General features: G+C 40.0%; 2 protein-coding genes across 5 annotated transcripts in view; one reads left to right on the top strand and one right to left on the bottom strand.

Moving 5' to 3' along the window:
- Nucleotides 1-817: 817 nt before the first annotated feature.
- Nucleotides 818-15,932, top strand: PAX9 (paired box 9). Its single transcript, XM_037503222.1, has 4 exons — nucleotides 818-1,212; nucleotides 1,972-2,598; nucleotides 5,571-5,710; nucleotides 14,330-15,932. The coding sequence occupies exons 1-4, from the start codon at nucleotides 1,209-1,211 to the stop codon at nucleotides 14,582-14,584; spliced, it is 1,026 nt and encodes a 341-aa protein (XP_037359119.1). The 5' UTR covers nucleotides 818-1,208; the 3' UTR covers nucleotides 14,585-15,932.
- Nucleotides 15,933-16,049: 117 nt separating this feature from the next.
- SLC25A21 (solute carrier family 25 member 21) overlaps nucleotides 16,050-21,689 on the bottom strand; it is a 439,643-nt gene continuing 434,003 nt past the window's right edge. For 3 of the 4 annotated variants that reach the window (XM_054689960.1, XM_054689951.1, XM_054689963.1), the window contains one exon: nucleotides 18,856-19,266. In XM_054689960.1, coding sequence (XP_054545935.1) covers nucleotides 19,205-19,266 — 62 coding nt within the window. In that variant the 3' untranslated portion in view covers nucleotides 18,856-19,204. Of the gene's footprint in view, nucleotides 16,613-18,855; nucleotides 19,267-21,689 lie in introns of those variants that run through there. The other variant, XM_037501835.2, reaches the window with a different exon arrangement.

The following is a 21,689-nucleotide window of genomic DNA, read 5'->3' on the forward strand; positions in this document are numbered from 1 at the left end:
CCTCTGGCAGCTAAACGGAAGATGCAGGAATGGCATAGTTGTTCAGGCTGGGTGTTCACCTTTTGGGGGACCAAATCTTATTTTCCTATTTAAACAAAATCCCTTTGCAATAGTTTGCTGGTGGGGAGTAATCCGCAAACAATTCTAGGAAACTGGCTGAGCGCAGCAGCAGCGCCTGTTTCAGCCGCGAATGCCCGCGCACCCGCAATTGATAAACGTGACAGGCGCGCCTGGTTTGGCCGCGTGTGGTTAAGTTGCCTGCACACCGCATGGCCCCTGCCTCCAGCCTGGTGTTGAAGGCTGGATCCTGCGCTCTGGGGAGGAGCCTCTAGAGACTGCTGTGAGGGGCTTCTCTTGGGGGGGGGTCCATCGCAGGGTCTGTCCTTGGCGGTAACCGACCTCCATCTCTGATTCATCTCCCTGAAACGTCCTGTCTCTTGGACGACCTACCTTCTTACACCTGTGCTCTGACCACCTGGCATAGGCTGGACTGTGCTGCTGTGGACTGCTAACAATGTTGTTCTCTTTGCAGTCCCTGGACGTCTGTAAGACACGCTCATCTAAGACCTCCTTCCCCCATCTCTCATGACAGTGCCCCCCACCTCTGATGACGGGGGTGCCCACCTCCCACTTGGAAGGTTAGCTTCAATTCTGAGACGTTCATCTTTTCTCCAAAGAAATCTCAGCCCCTTTGAGTCTCTCGTATTCGGGTCAAAAAGCTTTCGTTTGCTTATTCAGCATTTTTAACAGCCTGATTTTGCTGTCAGTTTGCGGTGTTCCTGGGAAGGTGTCAAACACCCTATTTCATTGTATTTAGTCACCCAGGTGCGGAGCAAGCCTGAAAGAGACAGCGGAAGAACTTTCCAGGACTGCGCTGTCGCTCTCTGGCCCACACCAATCACCGAGCAGCCTGTCCTCGGGTCCTCCTTTTTTGGGGGCGTGTCCCCAGTGAGTGATAGACGGAGCCGCCCGGCCCCACTCAGCCCAGCCCACGTTGCTGCTTAGATTGAAATGCAGAACTCAAGCCTCTTTCATCGGGGCGCAGACTTCCTTTTACTCCTTCCTTTTGCACTCTCACCGCCTCCTCCCGGGGAGAAGCGGAGGCACCGGCAGCCCGGGACCGCGACAGTCAGGGTCCCTGAGGCCGTGCGCAAAGTTTCTTTCTGGGAGCGCAGAACTGGGGCCCGGCTGGTGTGCTGCTCGGAGCAATGGGTGAGTGGCGGCGGGGGGACGCTGTCAGAGCCGGGCAGGGAGGGAGGGAGCGAGCTGGCGAGGGAGGGAGGGAGCGCGCGAGCGCGCACCCCTGAGCGCTCACACTCTCCTTATTGACTTTGCTCGTGTTCCTACAAGTTGTCGGAACGCGCTAAGGGTCAGCGGCGCACAGCAGCTCAGCCTGAACGTGGGCTACCAGGCTGCTGCTGATGCCATTTTCTGATTTTAAGGAAAAGGCAGCAGTGGCGTCTGAAAGCCCCTCATTCCCACTGGCAGGCCAAGATTTGTTTCACGTCCACGCACCCGCGCCGACAAAACAGAAAGAAAACAAAAACAAAAACAAAAACAAAACCCTAGCAAAACCTAAAAACCCTGGATTTTCCCCTAGACCTTGTCTAGTTGCGCAGGTCCCGAGGCGGGGCGCTGGGGATCAAGGGGGAGCGGCCCAAAGACTAGATTTGAGCTGGCGAGCAGGAGCGGGACGCAGTCGTCAAAACCGATTTCCCCGCCTGCTTCGGAGAGTTTTGGACACTAGGAGCTGTCCTCTGTCCCACCATTGAAAATTGGTTTGTAGCGGCCACCGCGGTGGTTTGGGGCAATTGAGTCAGGCTCAGGGACCTTATGGCTTGGGGGAAACCCGGGTCTTTAGTCCGGGGCGTGGGCATCCTCCCAGGCCCCTGGCGCGAGCGGAGACCGAGTGGCAAGTGGCTGTCCCCAACCCGGGTGCGCGTCCCCGCGCGCTGTGTGTTCATTTTTCAGAGCCGGCCTTTGGGGAGGTGAACCAGTTGGGAGGAGTATTCGTGAACGGGAGGCCGCTGCCCAACGCCATCCGGCTTCGCATCGTGGAACTGGCCCAACTGGGCATCCGACCTTGTGACATCAGCCGCCAGCTACGGGTCTCGCACGGCTGTGTCAGCAAGATCCTGGCGCGCTACAACGAAACAGGTTCCATCTTGCCTGGAGCCATCGGGGGCAGCAAACCGCGGGTCACCACTCCCACCGTGGTGAAGCACATCCGGACCTACAAGCAAAGGGACCCCGGCATCTTCGCCTGGGAGATCCGGGACCGCCTGCTGGCGGATGGCGTCTGTGACAAGTACAACGTGCCTTCGGTGAGCTCCATCAGCCGCATCCTGCGCAACAAGATCGGCAACTTGGCCCAGCAGAGCCATTACGACTCATACAAACAACACCAGCCCGCGCCGCAGCCCTCGCTGCCCTATAACCACATCTACTCGTACCCCAGCCCCATCACCGCAGCGACCGCTAAGGTGCCCACGCCGCCCGGGGTGCCTGCTCTCCCCGGCTCTGTGGCCATGCCGCGCACCTGGCCCTCCTCACACTCCGTCACCGACATCCTGGGCATTCGCTCCATCACCGACCAAGGTAAGGGTTCTGGGGTCAGATGTGTGGCTGTGCAGACCCTCCCTCTGCACCTTTGCTGAGGCCTCGGTATCTGTGGCCTCCCTGACCGAGGCCCACGTCTATCCCACCACCTGAGGCTTTTTTCTTTGGAAACGTAGTAAGGAGTCCTCCCAGGGGGTGTCCTGATCTCATTAACTTGAAATTCATGCCCTTCGTTTCCTTGCCACACACAGTCTCCAGCCTCATCTCAAACTACCAGACCCATAACATCCCCCCATCCCCAACACATGGTTCGCATTTTCCACACTCCCCCGCCTCTCGCGCTGCGGCAGCCTCAGACTGGCTTGCTCGCTTGGAGAACGCGGCCGGGGCCGGACTTGGGGCGCAGCCCAGGAGGCCCGAGCCGGCGTGGGGCTGCCGGCTGCAGACACCGCTGCGGGCTGCTTGTTTGGGGATCAGATGCAGCCGCGAGGAGTCGGGCACCCTATGGAAATTGCAGTATTCTTCTTGGATTCTGGCAATCAGGCCAAATTTGCTCAGGCAGGAAGTTCAAATGTCACCTAATTGGTTTCATTCTTATGCTTCACTTCATTTTCCTCGGAAACAGAGGTCCTCAAAGTTACTACTATTAACTTGCATGTTACTTCATTGCTTGTTCTGGGACTAATTTTCTTCTTTATCACTCCTTCAGCTTTATATATATATATATGTGTGTGTGTGTGTACGTACACATATACATACAGATACGTATATATATATATATATATATATACACACACATAGGTATATATAATCTTACAAAGTGTCACCAACCACTCTGTGATGGAGACAAAAATACGTGACGATTCCATACTGTTCTCTCTTCTGTTCTTTTCCCTCTCCCCTGCCGCTTCCCTCTAGGGTCACCCAGTCCCAGTAATGCGAGTGGACATTTAGTTCCTGCATGTTTGCTGCGGTGCCATGCCACTGTTCCTTTTCTTTCTCACCCTTGACCTTGCGGTGTCCTGAGTGTCTTTTCTACTGGTTAAGAACAACTCATCGAGTCCTCATGCTCAATTGGAGGAAACCCGAGGGTTTTGTTGTTGTTGTTTTGGTTTTTGTTTACTTTTTACTGCATTGTTAAAACAACAGCATTAACTTCTTTCTCAGCAGGGAGAAAAGAAAGTAAAAATCCCCTAGATGCAGAAATTAAATAATACGGAGAGCTTACTTTTTTAATTTATCAACCGAAAGTTTAAAAAGTACAGAGGAAAAAATAGGAAAGGCGGAGAAGAGTTCTTTTAATTATTTCCTGCCTTTTAGGTTGCCACCACACTGGCACAATTATCTTTTTAAGTAATTAAAGCAGAGCCCCCTGATTTCTCATCTTTCAGTTTTCTGACAGTGAATTTACAAGATCCTTCTAAGAGTTTAGTTTTATCTTACCCGGAGCTGGTTGGAGATTTAGTTGGAGAGTTTGCTGTTGATTTATAGGATAAACTGACCTCACTGACATTTAAAGGAAGCCCCTGTTCATGGGAAAGTGTGAGATCAGCAGAAATGGGGGCTCACAGGGGATCTCAATTTCTTAAGATAACTTCAGTCTTGTGCCCACCGACTGTCTTTTGTCTGGAAAGGCAAGGAGAGACTGGCAGTTCTGGGCCAAAACATGGTTTTCTGGTGCAAATTGGAACACAATCTAATTCTTTGGAGAGGGGAAGGCAGAGTGAAAAAAAAGACTGACAGAGCTGAAAAGAAAACTTTTTTTTCCCTGGGGATCCTACAATCAGACCAAATGTCAGTGGAAAGGTATTAGATAATGGAGAGGAGCAATTCTTTACTTTAGATGTTAATTCTGGATGCCGACTTTCAACAATCTGTTTTCTGACAAATCTATGCATATAAAGTAATTGTCTCTACAAATGGTCAGTTCTACAAGTGACCATCCCTCCGAAGTGCTATGTCAGATGGAGTGTTTTAAAATCACGTTCGTTGTAGTCACCTTGTCAAACTTTTCTCTTCCATCCATAGGTCCCATACTCAAAAACAAATTGCTGGTGGTCTTTAAATATCTTCTCTTTAAAATTGCACTCGGTCACTTTAGGATAACAGTGATTCGATAGGCACAACTCTAGGTATTGTGGCAATCAGTTTATACTATATACTTTTATTTGCATCCCTATTAGAAACACAAAAGAAAATCGACAGTTTCACTTTTCAAAAACACTTAATTGTGTCTCTTAACCTTTCATTTCATTCTAAAAAAAATCTTCTCTGAGCTTAATACTGACATTCAAGTCATTTATATGGTAACTGCATTAATTCTTTGTGCCATATACACATGAACTCATACATTTACTGTGTAAGTACAGAGCGTGGAGGGGAGTCTCACACAAGCCAGAAGCCTATGCAGGTATATTTTCCATGTGTGTTGTGGGCATTTTTTAGTTATTTGCAAAGGACTTTGCAGGTCCATCTGTTGACATAAGTAGTTCTCCACAGCACAGCGAGCACTTTTCTGGGTGTCTCTGAGCACCAGCACGAGCACCAGCAAGAGCATGGGTAGGCCAATGCTCCTCTCCGCCTTTCAGCGGGCACCAGTGCAGACCTTCGTCACCACCATCCTCACCCCAGACTCTGGGTCAGGAGAGGAGAGGAAAATGGGCACCCAGCTTCACAGTTTCTTCCCCCAATTTGGCAAAACTTTCCGGTTCTTTCCACTTGTTTCCCTGGGTCAGCCAGGAGGGGAGGAGGAAATGAAACACCGGTTGAAAAGGAAAATATTTTCCCGAACACATGAGAGAGTTTGGAGAGGCCTACTCTGAGGCTAGGAAATGTTACCGGGTCCTGGGCTGGAGACCTGGGAGGATGCCCCTTGGTCCCGAGCTCTTAGGAGGCCAACGGCAGAGGGCCGACTGAGGTCGAAGCCCCAGTGATCTCGGGTTCGGGTCCCATCTCAGGAAGGGGCACTCTGCTGGCCCTTCAGCCTGACGGTTTCTCTTCCTCCTCAGGAGTGAGCGACAGCTCCCCCTACCACAGCCCCAAGGTGGAGGAGTGGAGCAGTTTGGGCCGCAACAACTTCCCTGCAGCCGCGCCGCACGCGGTGAACGGGCTGGAGAAAGGAGCCTTGGAGCAAGAAGCCAAGTACGGTCAGGTGAGGAGGCCAGGCCCCTGCTGGGTCTTGGCGGCGGGGTCTGGAGTACCAAGCACCCAGGTCTGTGCCTGACCCTCCACGGAGGAGAAGCCCAGGCCAAAGACCAGCGCTGCCAAGAGTTGATTGGGCAGAACCGAGGCCCGGATTTTCGAGGGCGGAGTTGAGGCCTAAACCCCCTGCCAGGGGCCCTGGGGCTTGGGGCGGAGGCCTGCAGGCTTGTCCCTAGGAGCGGTCCGATGTCTGCAAGACCTCTGGAGGCGCTGGGAGGCCGAGCCCGCAGCCCTTTGGCTGCAAGCATCAGGTCTGGAGTTACCCTTTAGGAAGGCGCTCGCTGAAGGCCGGCAAGCGGCATTGGACTCTCAAGAGTAGCACGGACGCGATCGGCCTCCAGGCCTGCGAAGTCCACGTTAAGGTGGCGGGCTGCGGGGTCCTCACGCCGGGACAGTTCCCATACTGCGGCTCCCCCAAACAAGCAAGCGTGACTTGTCCTGCGATGGTTAGAAGAGGGCAACCAGATAAACTTAATAAAGTTACCATTTCCCTTTTAAAGGTCACGTCGTAATCTCTCAAGGGAGATTAGTGAGAAAACCTCAAATTATACGGACTAGCTGTGAACCTTTTAATTTTTCTTTCCTCCTGTTCCTCCCCTGACTCTTCAAAAATAATTTAAACACCCGTGTGTGTGTGTGTGTGTGTGTGTGTGTGTGTGTGTGTGTGTTTCCTGAGAAAAACTAAGCAAGCACAACAGCAAGCACCCAAGAGTTTTGAGTAAAAATTCATCACTACATTGGAGTCAGGGGTTCAAAATTCTCAAAAATAAACATACAAACAAAAAATGAATCTTAAAGCGGCTCTTTAAGCAGACCTGGGTAGATTTGCTAGTTTCTTATTCCCAGATGCCAATTCCAAAGCCTCAAGATAGCCAGTTTTTTTTTTTGTTTTGTTTTGAAGTCTTATCTGTAAAAATCAACATCAACATTTTAGTGAAGTGGAATTTGTTATTTTTGTTAGCTTAGGAAAAATCCTAGTCATTTTCAACCAAACTCCATTTCCACTTCCTCTTCCCTCACTTATTTTGTTAAAACAGATATATTTTAATAGCTCTCCCATGACAAATATCACAGAAAAAGCAGCAAGGAGAGTCTCTTTGCTGAGTCTGCTTCTACTGTAAGACGCTAATGAGAAATTATAAGAAAGTCTGTCATTTTCTTTTATAAAATGGTCTATAATTCATAAAGAAGAGACAATGTGTGATGGTTAGGCACTCCTGCCACTTAAGCAAATTAATAATTTTTTAGAACCCCCATTTCTTCATCTGTAAGTAGGGAAATAATAGTCCCAACCTTACAAAATGTGAAGACTCCACGAGATAATGCAACCATATGGCACACAGTATTAAATATTACTTGTGGTTGTAAATGGTAGATATTGACTTCTAAAAACAAGCAGTTTTTAAAAATCAGAATATGCTTGGTTCTGCTAGCACATAGTCAAAAAATGTCAGGGTATTTTATTGCAAATAATAGAAGGAATGTATTGAAGCACCTAGAGTTGTAGCAAGCATTTAATAGATACTCAGTAATTTCTATTAGGTAATCATTTACTGGAATAGAATCACAAAGTATACAATTGGTCTCTAGTTGTTACATATAGTTGATGAATATAGTTTATATTTAAAAACTCTGTCATAATCAAAAAATCTTTATGATTATATTAACTCCCTTGAATTGTAGCTGTAGTGTTTAAACTTGTTTAGAAGTGGCTAAAGTAACTAATATAAAGTTAAAAATATGACAGTTTCAAATTATATATATTCTGAGCATTAGAAATCAATTACCTTTTATTCATTGACTATTGAATCATTAAATTACCAGATTTAAACTTAAGAAAGTGACCAAATAAGTATTGTTCTAAATGCTTAAAAGTTCAATTTTTTTTCCAGAAGAAAAAGATAATTATGACAAACTTAACTTTGGAAATTTCTTAATTGAAATGTGGCAATTTTTGGCATTGCCGTGTAGTAAGATAATTCAAACAATGTAAAATTTCAAAACTGGAAGTTTCTAAAGACAATAAAATCAGTGGTTACTCTAGGACAATTATCAAAATAGTGCTCAATGTTGAAAGTAAACTAAGTTGTGTCATTTTGTGAACAGTTTTGGAGTTTAGACATCGATCTCCTTGAGGGTAAAATTATACATTAATACTTGCTCTTAAACAAACAAGCAAAGGTTAGGTAAATATATGCATTTCTCTTATCAATTTTCAAAGGGAAGCTTTATTTTAAAATATATTTTTCAAGAAGTTATCAGCTTATGTACATTTTTACAACCAAAATGTAAACTCAGGTAGAACATTTTCTCTATTTGTATATAAACAAAAATTTAAAAGTCTTTGGCATAAAAAATTCTCAAACTTTTTGTACTTAGTAATTTCAGGGCATTTGCAGTTATTAAATAGTACTATAAATATGATCCTGGTTTCATTTTAGTTATAAAAGAGGAAATTGAGAATTTGCAATCATAGGACTGACAGTATAATCTTTTTCCCACAAGGCACCTGTAAAATTTCTAAATGGGCTGAACTGGCGACTGGCTGTAGGTACTATTTATCACTGAACTAGAGTTTCTAGTTCTAGCTTAAACTGCACATGCCTAGTTAAGAATAATTATAACCTCATATGTATTTCAGCTACATAAACCTATCTTTTGTTTTTAAAACACTAGTTTAGAATATGAAACTTGTCTTCCAAATTAATATTGCACTGCAGTTGATATTTCATAGTGCATTGAGAAGTGCTTATTGTCTACCTCATTTTACTTAAACAATTTAAGTAGTTGTATACTTCTTAAAAATTTGTCTGCCACTGGTCATGCTTTCTTAGAAAAAATATTACATATCTGGTAATTTGAATGGTAGTTTTATTATCTTCAATTTGGAGCAGTGTATATGAACTCATACAGCAAATTTAGCTACAAATAGAGATGTCAGAAATGGAGAACATGCTATAAATACTTGAACATAAGAAAAATTTGAGAATTAAACAAGTTGTGATAATAGATGAATTTAAATACATATATTAATATGAGACTATTATGAAGCATTCACTTGAACACTGAATTGGAAATAAAGACAGTACTTCAGAATCCTAGAATACTTTTGTAGTGCATTGTTTAAAAACACCAGCCACCCTTGTGGATATATTGTTCCTATGAAGATATGAATATAAAGTTGCACTGAATTTTTCATCATATGAAATAAAGTTAATTTTGCCTAAAATAATGTATAACTTAATGGAGAATAAAATTTAGGCAAATATCAATAGAGTGTCTCTGAAATCATAACATTTATTATGAAGAATATTCTTTGACATGCCTGGTTTTGAACTATTAGTGTCTGAAAACAAAATTACTGATTATGTAACAGTAAAATGTATCATATACCAAAAAAATGTAATTTAAGGCTTTATCAATTTTAGTAGCATTTTAGAAACAAAATTTAGGGAAAAATTAAATTGTGACTTTCCCTAACCTAGAGGCATTTAGATCTTCAATATGATAACTGAATATGATTAAGAAAGATCTTTTTGAATGAATGTTGAGATTATTTTATCAGACTTGCTTTATGAGGTATACGCAATGGATTAAAAAGGGCAGAATGACAGAGAAAGTCTTACCTGACTTTCCTTAAATGATATGGGGGGTTGAAATTCTAAGTAAAAGACACCTTTACTTGTGGCTAAATCTAGTTTATTAAAAAGTCAGGGTAAACTCACTTTGCCACAAGAGGAGCAGATATAACTGATGAGTGGATGAAAGATTGTGGGTAGAGGACTTGGCACGGCTGTTTGCATTTTCTTCAAGAGAGAGAATGTTGAGTAGACAATTCTGAGAATTAGAAGACTATAAACTCTCATTGCCCAGACAGTTGTCATACCAGTTTTCTTCATGGTCTTAAGTGTTTGGATACTAATGCATGTCCATTTTATTGCATTGGGGGAGGGGAGGGAATAAATGGACCGACCATAAATCAAATAATGAATGGCTAGCTTAGAACTTTTATTTACTTTTTTCAACAGCTTTATTTCTTTTGCTTACTTAAAGTATAATGCTTATTCCTTGAAAAAGATTCCTAGTTTGCTTTTTATTTTTAAAAGCGAGAATATCATGTCATTTGCTTTCAAATGTCTGCACTAATTTTAAGTATATGAATGATTATGAAATGCCTGTAATATGTCCCAGTTTGTGGGGATAAGAGATGATTAAGGCAAATTCTTGCCCTCAAAATGTTTACAATCTAGCTCTTTGCCAATACAGTTTCTCAACATTCATTTAAAACATACTTTAGTTTTTTAAAAATTGAGGTGTCATTGATTTGCATCCTTTTTAGTGTAAAAACATTTTTTAAAACTGGAAAATCTATATTTCTAACATTTTAGAATAAGTGATTACTCATACTTTCATTCATTTTTATGATAATCTTAACTAGACTATGTTTATTTTATTTTAGACAATTTCCTTTAATGTCATGGGATAATAATACCTTTTTTCTAAAAAATACTCAACACAGTATGTAACTTTTCCCAGGGTATGTAATTTGACCTGTTTTATTTTGTATTAGTAAATCTTATTTCAAGATTAGGGAGAAGAGAGTTTGCTTTAGGGAGGACCCTTAGTTGTTTTTTTTTTTTTTAACACTTTAAAAAGACAGGTTTATTAGGAAAAAGAGAAAGAAAAAGAGAGGCACCTGCATAGTCATAGGTGGGCAGGAGGGCTGCCCTTGTACAGTTCTTTAGAGGAAAGGATTCTCAGGTCTTCCATGGAAGAGCATATAAAAAAGTAGCTGATGGACCGAGGTCTTATTTATGGAATCTTTAGGTAAAGTCATTTTCAAAAATGAGATTTCCATTACATGCCCATTGCTGGGGTTTCATTTGGAAAATTTGTTTACTCTTCCCTGGGGATTCCATATGTTGGTTGATTTATAAATCATATTTACAATCCAATTAAATAGAGTAATTTAGCATGTTTGCTCCCACTATATTTATGGTGTACATTTGGTAGTCTACTCAGCCTAACTAGCTTTTCAGATTAATTACATGCCCTTCATTGAAAACATTAAACAGATTTGGGAAGTTTAAGTCTTCTACGCTCTTGCTGGAAAGAATAAACAAACATCAATGCTACCTGTAGTTGTTTTCCTTTGCGGTGGAAAATTTTACTCTTTTAGTGATTGCTTCATAAATAACAATTACTTTACCCAGTAGAGATTTATATCTTTTACAATGTCATGTTTTAAAATTAATAGTGAGAAAATTGATGTGTTTATTGAGTCACTAAAGTGAATGAATAGTGAAGTGGCAGGTACATTTAAAAGCATGTTTGTTTTCACATCTTGCTTATGCCATTTAAAAAAATTCTATATTGAAACTTTAAAAGAGGAAAATTAAGACAAAATCTTTCCCACCCCATCTAAGTCATTATCTAATCTAAGGGAAAGCTAAGAGCTATTTTTGTATTGTTCATTGTTAAAATTTCTTCTCTCTCTCTCTCTCTCTCTCTCTCAGCAAATACATTAGCCTCCCCTTGCCTTTTTCTACAAGATGAAGAGGTCAAGCCTCTCCATCCTTCCTTTCTTATTGTCTTTTTCTGTAAGACAAGGGAACTGTATCACTAAAATCACCGTAAGTACGTTGTGGATTTTGGAGAACTGCTAAATCTTTAATACTAACAGGAATAAAAACATGAAATCAAGTTTGGTGCCTCAAGTTGAGAAATTGGACAACTATGGAAAAAATCAGTACTTTTTTTTATACTTAACACACAAATTTAGTCATGGAGTAAGTGGGGCACCTGGAGGTAGCATGGGCCTAAATCCAGTGCTCTGCCTTCTCCTAAATCCCAGAGCACTATCCAAGATGAGTGTCCAGTCCAGGCTCAGAGGTCCTTGTCCAGCAGGGGAACTTCTTTGTGCAAAAAGAAGTGGGTCCAGGTAAGGGGACTGTAGACATAATAACAGAACAGCTGAAGAGTCCCAAGTCCCAGGGTGCATCAAGAAACCATAGATCCAAGGGCAAGGGTGTAATGGGGCCGAGGGGTGGGGGGGTTGGAGGGGTAGAGTGGGGGAGAAAGATGGCAAAGCAAATATTTCAGAGAGAAATGGATGATAAACAAAATACAAAGTAAATAGCATGGGTAGGAAAATTTTGGCAGTGTTAAAAAAATGAAACTGCCAACAGATTCTTTTTTTCTGCTAAGTAGGACGTTTTTGTCATGTGTAATATAAAGGATTTTAACCTTTAGGTACTTGAAAAATGTTGAGCAAAGGTTTTTATTATTTTAAAAGTAATTTTACCTTACCATTTTAATATTAACATTCCTATTTTAGGATTCTTTGTGCGCACTAGCACCAATAAGTATAAAATCCTAATTAAAGCTGGAACAGAAGAGGCCAAACACAGTTGGAAATACCTTTCGATACTGAATTGCAGCAATGTCTCATCAGTTATTAAGAAAATCTGAAAAAAGATCTGAACTTTAATGGCTATGCAATGCTAGATTTCTTTTGCTGTTTGACAGCTCTCTGTCTTTTTACTCGTGTGTAGAGTCTTAAAATGTATCTCCTTTGAGCCATCCTCAAATGTGCCATTCTCAGAAGGGAGGAAAGATGATTTTTAGAAATTAAGAAGCAGAATAAAAATCTAACAATGAGAATCAGGTTCTAGAAGAAGACAATTTTTACCAGATGTTGTCTCTGAAGATGTTCTAGTTTGATATTAAATTATATATATCTTTTAATTGTTCAGGAAAAGCAATATAACTTGCCACAGAGAATCCTGCACAAGACAGGGGTTATAACTTCTTTTAACACATGGCCGTTGACATGTCAATGGGTCTGCGGTAAATGACTAAATTCCTGGGTCTATGTTCTTGTGTATAAAAAAAGGATAGTATTCTATTTATATTCAGCAGGCATGTTCAATGGTTTATTGTTAAAAAACATACAGCATCAGCTCTTGGGATCCTTGTAATATATTTCAATATCAATTGTACATTGTGTTGTACTTGTGTATTATCCTGTAATTATTATGTAATTATTATAAACCCAATAATTTATAAGTTATAATTGATCAGTTCTCTATATTTGATAAAATATATTGGCTATTTCTTGTTGCTTAGGACATAGGACATACTCAAGAAACCTTAGTTTCCTTTCCCTTTCTTCATTTTTCAAAGTATAGGCACTTTGACAACCAGAACTTGAGGTGTGTGATCTTAAACACCGAGGACACAGCTTATACTTCCATTTCATCCTCATCAACAGTGTATTTCTTTAAACAGAAAAATTTGTTGAGACTGTTGCCATTTGCATTCTCATAGATGTGGAAATAAAAATAATAACCAAAGGAATTAAATTAGAAAACTATTTCTATGTTGCAGTTGAATTGGAAAAACTATCTAAGATATGTCTGTTTCACTTACCTCCAAAGATTAAATCAGCTTTACTAATAATAATTCTATTGTTTACATTATATTTTCACTAGGAAATATGTTGATTTGTTAATTCATTCACCTCACTACTGGGAAGTCAGAGTTACTCTTTATTTCTAAATAATATAGAAATTGAGGAGGGAAAGTTTCTTGAAGAAGAATGACAAGTGTTCATGCCAGAATCAAGGCTTAGAAATCAAGGGGTTTTGGTGTTGTCAATAGTAACAATACCAACAATAATTATTAGATGCCAAGAGAGCACTGATTTTAGGCAGACTTGCCTGCCAGAGCTGCTGCATTTTGTTTACAAACTAAGATTTTACATTTAAATTATTTTCAAGAGATATATCCATGTGGCTTTTAAAAAATCACACTGCGGGCCCGAAAAACTTTGTAAACCAATTTTCCAGTTTCAAAATCACGCATACACTGTTATTCTATATTAGAATAGAATTTCCTTTTTGATAAACTAGTTTGGAGAAGGAATACCCCAATCTTCGTTTAAACACACACACACACACACACACATACAAAACTTGCCTGATTTTGTAAATCCTGTGTCCAATGGGTATTTTCAAGATGATGTTTAAGAATACAACCCATGTGTTATTTAACAAAGTTGTGCCTATTCTGAGCTTCCAAAGTGACAGTCCATGCTTGCTCTGTGCCCTTCTTTACTGGAAATGAAAGCTACACCAACTTGGACTGTCGCAAATGCCTCAACAAAAGAGTCAAACAAAACCCAAACATGGAGAGAAGGCTGACAAAGGCATTGGATAGCTGAACAGAGTCTAAGAGTATTTAATCACCATTCATTGCCTCACCCTGCATTTCCTTCCTATAATGCCAAATAGCAAAGACAAATACAGGGAATTTTCTGGTTGTTACCTTCTCTAAAACCTTTGTGGAAAGAATATCTTGTCTTTCGGCATTATATTCGCTTACGTAGCAAGACGGTGAATGCATTTAGAATATAATTAAGGTCAGATCTAAAACAAATTTAGAAAGCAGAGTCAGAATATTGTCAGCTGCTAGTTCTCAGAACTTACGTTGTTTTTTTTCTAAGAACCCATGAAATGTCAACTGTTATAACATGATTCTTTTCGCCCCTTCTTTTCCCTCCTCTTAGGCACCAAATGGCCTCCCAGCTGTGAGCAGTTTTGTGTCAGCATCCAGCATGGCTCCTTACCCTACCCCAGCCCAAGTGTCGCCTTACATGACCTACAGCGCTGCTCCTTCTGGTTATGTTGCTGGACACGGGTGGCAACATGCCAGCGGCACCCCACTTTCCCCCCACAACTGTGACATTCCTGCGTCGCTGGCGTTCAAGGGAATGCAGGCAGCCAGAGAAGGTAGTCACTCTGTCACGGCTTCTGCACTCTGATGGGAAATTCCGTTTGCAGCGGCTTCACCCAGGTCCCCCCTCTCGGCACACCCTCCCCTGCTCCCCTGGTCTCGGATCCCACCCTTCCTGCTCTCCAACTCTCCTGCCTCGAAAGCTGGCTTACGGACTCACATCCTTTGTGCTGATGACACTTAAATATTTTCTTGCCATAACTTCTCTCTCACAGAAAACCTGACATGACTTTAAGATTTAAAAACAAAAGCAATGCTAAGAGGATTGAACGAGACATTTGTGTTGCCCACACACTGTTTTAACGTAGTGAAGAAACCTGCACCCCTCAAAGGGCTTAAGGAACTTTGTAAACTAGTCTTTGGTAAAACCACATGTGTATATTTATTCTAAATCAACCTGAACTTTTGAAACGTGCAATTGTTGAGATTTTTCAAATCAATAAAGGAAAATACATGTAGAAAAAAGCTATGCTACACCCTCTAATCAAATAAGGTGGTGAAATAAGCCTTAATACTTCATTAGAAAACCAATCAATAATTGACTTGTTTGAGTGATGCTTTGTTTATTTTTGAGATGACCTATTTTGTTGCAAAATAGTTGTATCACACAAGCAGTATCTGAATTCAGCTCCTCCTGGTGTTTTGACTTGGGTTCAAATACAATAATGTTTATATTTTCTACTAGTTTGTAAATATGGACTCTGGATGGTGCATTTGTGTTTTCATGCCTCCTCCCCACCCCCACTCCTATTTTTTTTTTTTTTCCTTTCCTTTTGCAGAGGTGACTTTCTGACAATGTCTTTGTCTCTGTTTGGTGGTGGGCTGCTTGGGCTCCTGGACCTGGACTTGCCCCAGATTTTGTGTGTGCAGTGAAGGTTTTGACATCTCATGAAGGACATTTTCTTTCTACAGCTGAGGACTCAAAAAAACAGATCAAACAAGCCAGTCTCCCATTTTGTATCCTAATCAAATAACACACATGCCAAGCATATAAAGACAAGAGGGTGGAAAATATCTGAACAAGAAAGCTCTAAAGAAAGTCACTTAGAAACTTATGTTTAATGTGAAATGCTTTGCAAAGACACTTACATGAACTTTTTGTTATGAGAACCACTGTGAAACTAAATTGTACTGTTATTGTTGGCTTACCTGTGTGTTCAGCAATCTCAGCCCCAAATTATGTTGTAATTTAAAGAAAATGGAAAATTCTGCTCTAATGAATGTAAAAATGGCTTGCTGTGAAGTTTACATTGTTGTACAGAAGCATGTTTCACGTGAGGTAAACTGGTGGTGGTATTAGAAATACAAATGCTATTTAATTTTAACAAATTCCATTTATTCATTTCTGGAGTTGCAGGACACAATTTAACTGATAAGTCTTACTAGACCAATTCATTTTTCACTTTCATATTAATGGTAGAGCTGTGGGGTATATGTGTGTGTGAGTGTGTGTTATGTGTTATATTTTAAGACAATTGATTTTTTTTTGGGCAAAATTCTGTGGTTTTGATCTCTTCTGTTTAGATGGTTGTTCCTGCTTGGCAATATAGGCTTGAAAATACATTTTAAAATCATTGGTACAATTCATCTATTGGAAAATTAATATATTGTGGGTCTTTTGGTATTAATTCTGTGCAATAACTAAAAGGGCACATTGCTATATATGGATGTTAAAAATGCATTCGTTAGGTGATTTTGATTTTTTTCCTATATATGCTGTGCACAGCCTATATGGCAATCCAGTTCCGTCACATCATTTCCATGACTGCATTTAACACTCAGATGGCTAGATTAGCCACATTTTCAAATCACTGGGATATAAACAGTAAGCAGATTTCTGACACACAAGTTATGTTCAAGGAGTTGCTTTTTTAAGCAGCCGATATCTTATAGGGAGCTTTGAACTGCATCTATTTCTAAAGCAACTGAAATTCAGTGCTACAAACAGAGGATTATAACTTCAGGAGAAGAATAAGCAGAAGGAGCAGATGAACTCTCAGGGCCATAGTCTTCCTTTGATCTTGTAAAACTCCCATTGACATCTGGAGTTCCCAGTCTTGTGAGAAAATAGACTATAAACCAAATGGAACAAAAGATATCAGTCCAATAATTTGTTGGAGACTTTAAAACCATACCATACAGGGACTCTCCTGCCGTCCAGAAAAACTGACATAAGGTACAGAATTATTCCTTATTAGATGTTTTTAGGTGGCTATTAGGAGTCTTTAAAAAATATCAATTGTTTGTATGGAAACACAATTAAATATTATTTTCTTTATCTAAATTAAGAAATCTCTTGTTATTATGCTATTTATATATTTTTTTCTGGTTCTCGTAATTTTAAAAATTTATGACTATTAATGGTATCAAAGTTTTCTTCTCCCCCCCGCACCCCCAGGTCTTTTCATTACCACAGTGAACTCACATGCAGTAAATTAAAAAAGACAATATAAAGTCCAAGTACAATTTTCCATTAAGAGCAAATTATGACTTAAGGTTATTTTAAAAAGAAGAGAAGGAAAATGGGATGGGATATAAGGTTTGGATTATTTGATTTTTAAACATTATTATTATTGGTTAATATTGACATATTTGCTGTGTTTCTTGGGGAAGGGGGAGTAACAGTATTGTTTTAAAACTGGCCAGTGCACTCTTCAGAGATCCTTTTCCATCCCATCCACGCCGAGAGGTTAACGGGCACATCTCATGATCTCTATGCTGCCATGACTCTTTCTCGCAAGATATGAGTATTACCTGCAAGGTCAGAACGCAGTTGTACAATAGACACAATCTGATTTCTCTTCTTTTTTCCTATTTTTAATGACCCTTTTATTGAATATTGGGCTGAAATATAAATTAACAAACATGTTGGAAAGGATGTACAACCGAAGGCTGTGTATGTATATACAGTATGTCAAAAAGCCTTTATTTTTATACTTCAAATGCTCTAAATTAATAAAAAGTAATAATTACCGTGCTATCTTTTATTTTTTATTTTCAAAATGCCTAATAACAGCCTCATGATAGAACTATCTTGTAGTACTTAAGAACAGGTGTTTTCTAGAATGTGCAAATATTTTTGTTGATTTTTAGCTACTGAAGCAGCATCATTTCAGGACGCAGAATTAAAATGAAGTTTGGTTATATCACGGACAAGGAGATATTTTTTGGAGTGCATGTTAGTACAGGAATCTTCAGAAATGCTAAGAATGTACTTCTACTTTGAAACATTTTTCCTTTCATAATACATATTTTAACAATGTAGATAGCAGACTTCACACCCTAAACTCACTTATAACTAATAACCTGGAAATGTAGTCTTCTTCTAAACATTGTTCTCACTTCTCAGTAAGAGTTCTGAACAGAAGTATTTGGATGCAAATAGAGACAGTACAAATGGGCCCAAGGAGTGGTTCCAATTTGTGATTTCACATGAAAACATTTCAGCAACAAAGCTTGTTTTCGAAGGAACTACGTGAAAGAAAAATAGTTTACGTTTTCTATTTGCCATAAAAGACCTCAAATATCATGCTTTTAAAATGTGACCTGTTGGGCCTCTCCTGGTGGCGCAGTGGTTGAGCTCTGGGTTGTAAGGCTACCCGCAGCCTCTGCAGCGCCAGTTCAATCCCCGGCCACCGGCGAGGGTCCCACAAAAAAAAAAAAAAAAAAAAAAATTAAAACAAACAAACGAATAAATAAATAAAAAGTGACCTGTTGTAAACAGCAGTTCAAAATACAGATTTAGGAAAATATAACTGAGATGTGTATTATTACTACAGAAAACCAACAGGTTTTCATTTTAACATAGTACTCTTAAAATTCAATATTTTGAAAAGGTATTTTAGTGCATTTAAAAAATATTTTTCTTGTGTACTTTAAATGTTTTTTTGGAAGAACTTAATTCCTCATAGAAACTGCTTATATTTTGGCTTAACAATTTTTTTGAAAAGATTTATTTATTTTTATATAAGAATTGGGGTATAGGCCAGAGATGCGAGGTTGAGAGGATTCACCAGAGACAGAGTGGGGAAACAGAACAGGCAGACGGACCGAAGTACACTGCTGAGGGGAGCAGTGGGTGAGACAGGAGAGGTCTGTCCCGCCATGTGGGTTTCTCCTTGGCTGGCCGGGAATTGAACTCGTGCTGCAGTGGCTGCGGATTGCTTCATAGGTTGCATCTTAGCCCCTGCGCCATCAAGGAGGCCCGGCTTAACAATTTTTTAACCGAGTTTTTCTTTGAATAAAGACATGACCACAGAATGATTTATTTTCAAGAACTTTCTTTAAGCATTTCTTGGCAAAAATAATTATCAATATAATGAAGTTTCAGAGCACAAAATTTATATTGCGATTGTGAGATACATCTGATTTCTATGGCATTTCTCTGTATTCAGTTTACATACTTTATTGCCTCATGTTATTTATTTTTTTTTATGATTTTATGGACCGGTCTAAACCACAGTCTCAATTTGTCTAGAGATAATTTCAGATGTAGCAAACAAGTTCTTTTCTAGAACAAATAATTTTCCCCTCTATAAATGTATAATTATGTTATAATTATATTGGCTTAGCTGATTGACCTTCTCTCCTTATAGTGCTACATAGCAAATATCCATTATCTCAGAGGGGGAAACACATCCGCAGGCCGTTACCACTTCTCCTGAAGCCATGAATAGGCGTATTCATAAACCAGCAGCATCACTGCACCACCTGGAAAAGAAAAGGGCTGGTTTTTATTGCAAATTCTGTAAAATAGTGTTGTCTTACGCACTGGGTTTGTGAGTCCATGACGTGTGACACAGCCTAGCCAGTAGAGACTGCTTTATGAAGATTATCGTCCTCAAGCTACAACACACTGATAGCAAACAATTGTGGAACATTCTCAGGGTAAAAATCAAGACCATCTTAAGTCTCCAAATGCATTTTCCCCATGAATTTCGTTAACTTTCATCAATTCTCATCAGATTCTTTTTTGGCACTTTTAATTTTTAAAAGTCAATAAATTTAGACATATTTAGTCATGTAAGGGCATGCAGCTTTCCTGCAAACAGAAACCTTCCTATGTAGGCAAAGGATTTATCTTTTTCAATCCATAACTAGCATTGTTGTCATTGCCTTCAAAGAAGAACTCTAGGATGGTGCTTGATGGATGAGTCTGTTTTTTCTCTGACAACTTTCAAACTGAATTACACGTGATAAATATTCTTTTTCACAAAATGAATATTTAAAAAATCTGTATTACAAAACTTAGCTAGCTTTCAACCTCCTTTCATGTGCCTCAGTTACACATTAAGGAAATTGAAAATTGGGTATGGGGGTTGGGTATCCTAGACCATCCTTTGTTTGGAAGAGAAGAATTATGTAACTGACTGCAAAGAGGCTTGTTATTTAATATGTCAACAGGAACATGATACAGAAAAACAGGCACTGAAGCTGCTGGGTACCTGGATATCAGGAGAAACATTTATATGTGGATGATTTGGTATTTTATCTGATGCAGCAAATAGCACATGTTCCATGCCCTTTAAGATAATCTCTATTTATCTTTTCATGTCTGTGTGAAAAATATTACAAAGGCAAAATGTGGACAAATATCCTGAGCACAACTTAGGAAAGACTTGGCTGCATGAATTGAAGATTGACTTCTGATGGAAAGAAATAAAACTTGATTTTGATCTTAGTTATTTTGTACACAATGCCATGTGTTTTATTTTTTATTTTTTCAGTCTACAGGCCACACATGTTTGTGTAACTATATACCAAAGATAATTATCTGCCTGTAATTTTCATTTTTAACCCATGATGATACTTTATTAGGCCCCTCCTCACAGCTGCTTTAAACCCTCGCGGAGCTCTAGCAAACAAAAAGGACACATTACATGTCAATTTGTATGTAATTGCTGTGTTTACTCTTATTAACTGTTCACAGTGTAAGACAACATGCAGAATTGCTCTCGGCCTAGTGATACTTGGAAGTGAAACCATAGACTTCGTGACCTTCCTTTCTTGGGCAGTACCTGATTGTCAACCACATAAAGGTGCTAAGATTGTTAGAAAAATATGATGGGACGGTATTCCAGAGCTAAGGATGAAAACTCTAAGTTCACCACTTTTCCCCCCACCATCTCTGTTTTTCAGCTTGTCTCTCTATATTAAAAAAAAGAAAAAAAACTTATCCTTAATTCGAAAGTCTTACCTTTTTCTCTACCTTTCTTTCCTTGGAAGTTTCTAGGACTTGCACATTTGGAATAAGAGCGGAGGCCAGGTCCTTGAGCAAGCATTCTAGTCATTCAGTTTTGTTTAGCCTACACAGTTCTCAACAACTCTTGTCATTGGACTTAACAACACAGCAACTCAGGACACCTCATGCAAAAACATTTAAAAAGCCAACCAAACATTTGCAAGCCTCTAACAAAACTTGGGGTCAGATTATTTTAGAGTTTCGGATTAAGGTTCCAGTCAATTAGCTTTTTAGCTAAGTTCTTCCTGGTCAGAAGGTCCATCCCCTTCTGAAAAAGCTAAGTTGGGGCCAGTGCTGTGATTTTGTCTAATACTAGGTCTACTGGCTGGTTTTTACTGGGTGGTGAAGGAAATACACCACATATGTGCAGCGAGAGCTGCATAAAATCACCAATATTCTTTATTATTGGACCAATGACTAACATAAGGCAAGTCTGGATCTCAAAGATGAAGCAAAATCCATGTTCAAATTCCAAGGGAGGTTTGAAGACATGAACTGGGAGTCGTGGGAGTGTTTTCTGAATAAGTGAAATTGTAACGGTTTCACTAGCTTCAATTTCCAGTCAATTGTTCTCTCAGATGCTGTTTTATGGATTGAGATTGAAAAGTAAATGTGCATGTGTGTGACTGTGGTGGGAGGAGGATATTGATGTTAAAATGGCAGGAGTGGGAAAGGGAGCGAGGAAAGGAGGAGGAGAAAGTTCTAGTGAAGATTACCAGATCGTCTAGGTCAGTGAGTAAAAATACATGCACACCCTGTGCATACTCTGCACTGGTTTATAATCCAAGGCTATTTGCCCAGGCCGTTGAGTCTGCAGCAGTTGTTTTTTTTATCTGTTTACAGAGAGGCAGCTGACTCTCCCTGTGGGAATGGCAGCTGGTTTTTTTGTGGG

This window comes from Talpa occidentalis, unplaced genomic scaffold (genome assembly GCF_014898055.3).
Source record: "Talpa occidentalis isolate TD23 unplaced genomic scaffold, MPIMG_talOcc4v2.1 talOcc4.11, whole genome shotgun sequence".
Classification (NCBI taxonomy): Eukaryota; Metazoa; Chordata; class Mammalia; order Eulipotyphla; family Talpidae; genus Talpa; species Talpa occidentalis.

What these genes read in the sequence shown, in the direction of transcription:
- PAX9 (XM_037503222.1), top strand. An exon ending in TCGCTCCATCACCGACCAAG is followed by an intron (nt 2,599 to 5,570) that starts GTAAGGGTTCTG and finishes CCTCCTCAGGAG; the next exon opens with TGAGCGACAGCTCCCCCTAC. An exon ending in AAGAAGCCAAGTACGGTCAG is followed by an intron (nt 5,711 to 14,329) that starts GTGAGGAGGCCA and finishes CCCTCCTCTTAG; the next exon opens with GCACCAAATGGCCTCCCAGC.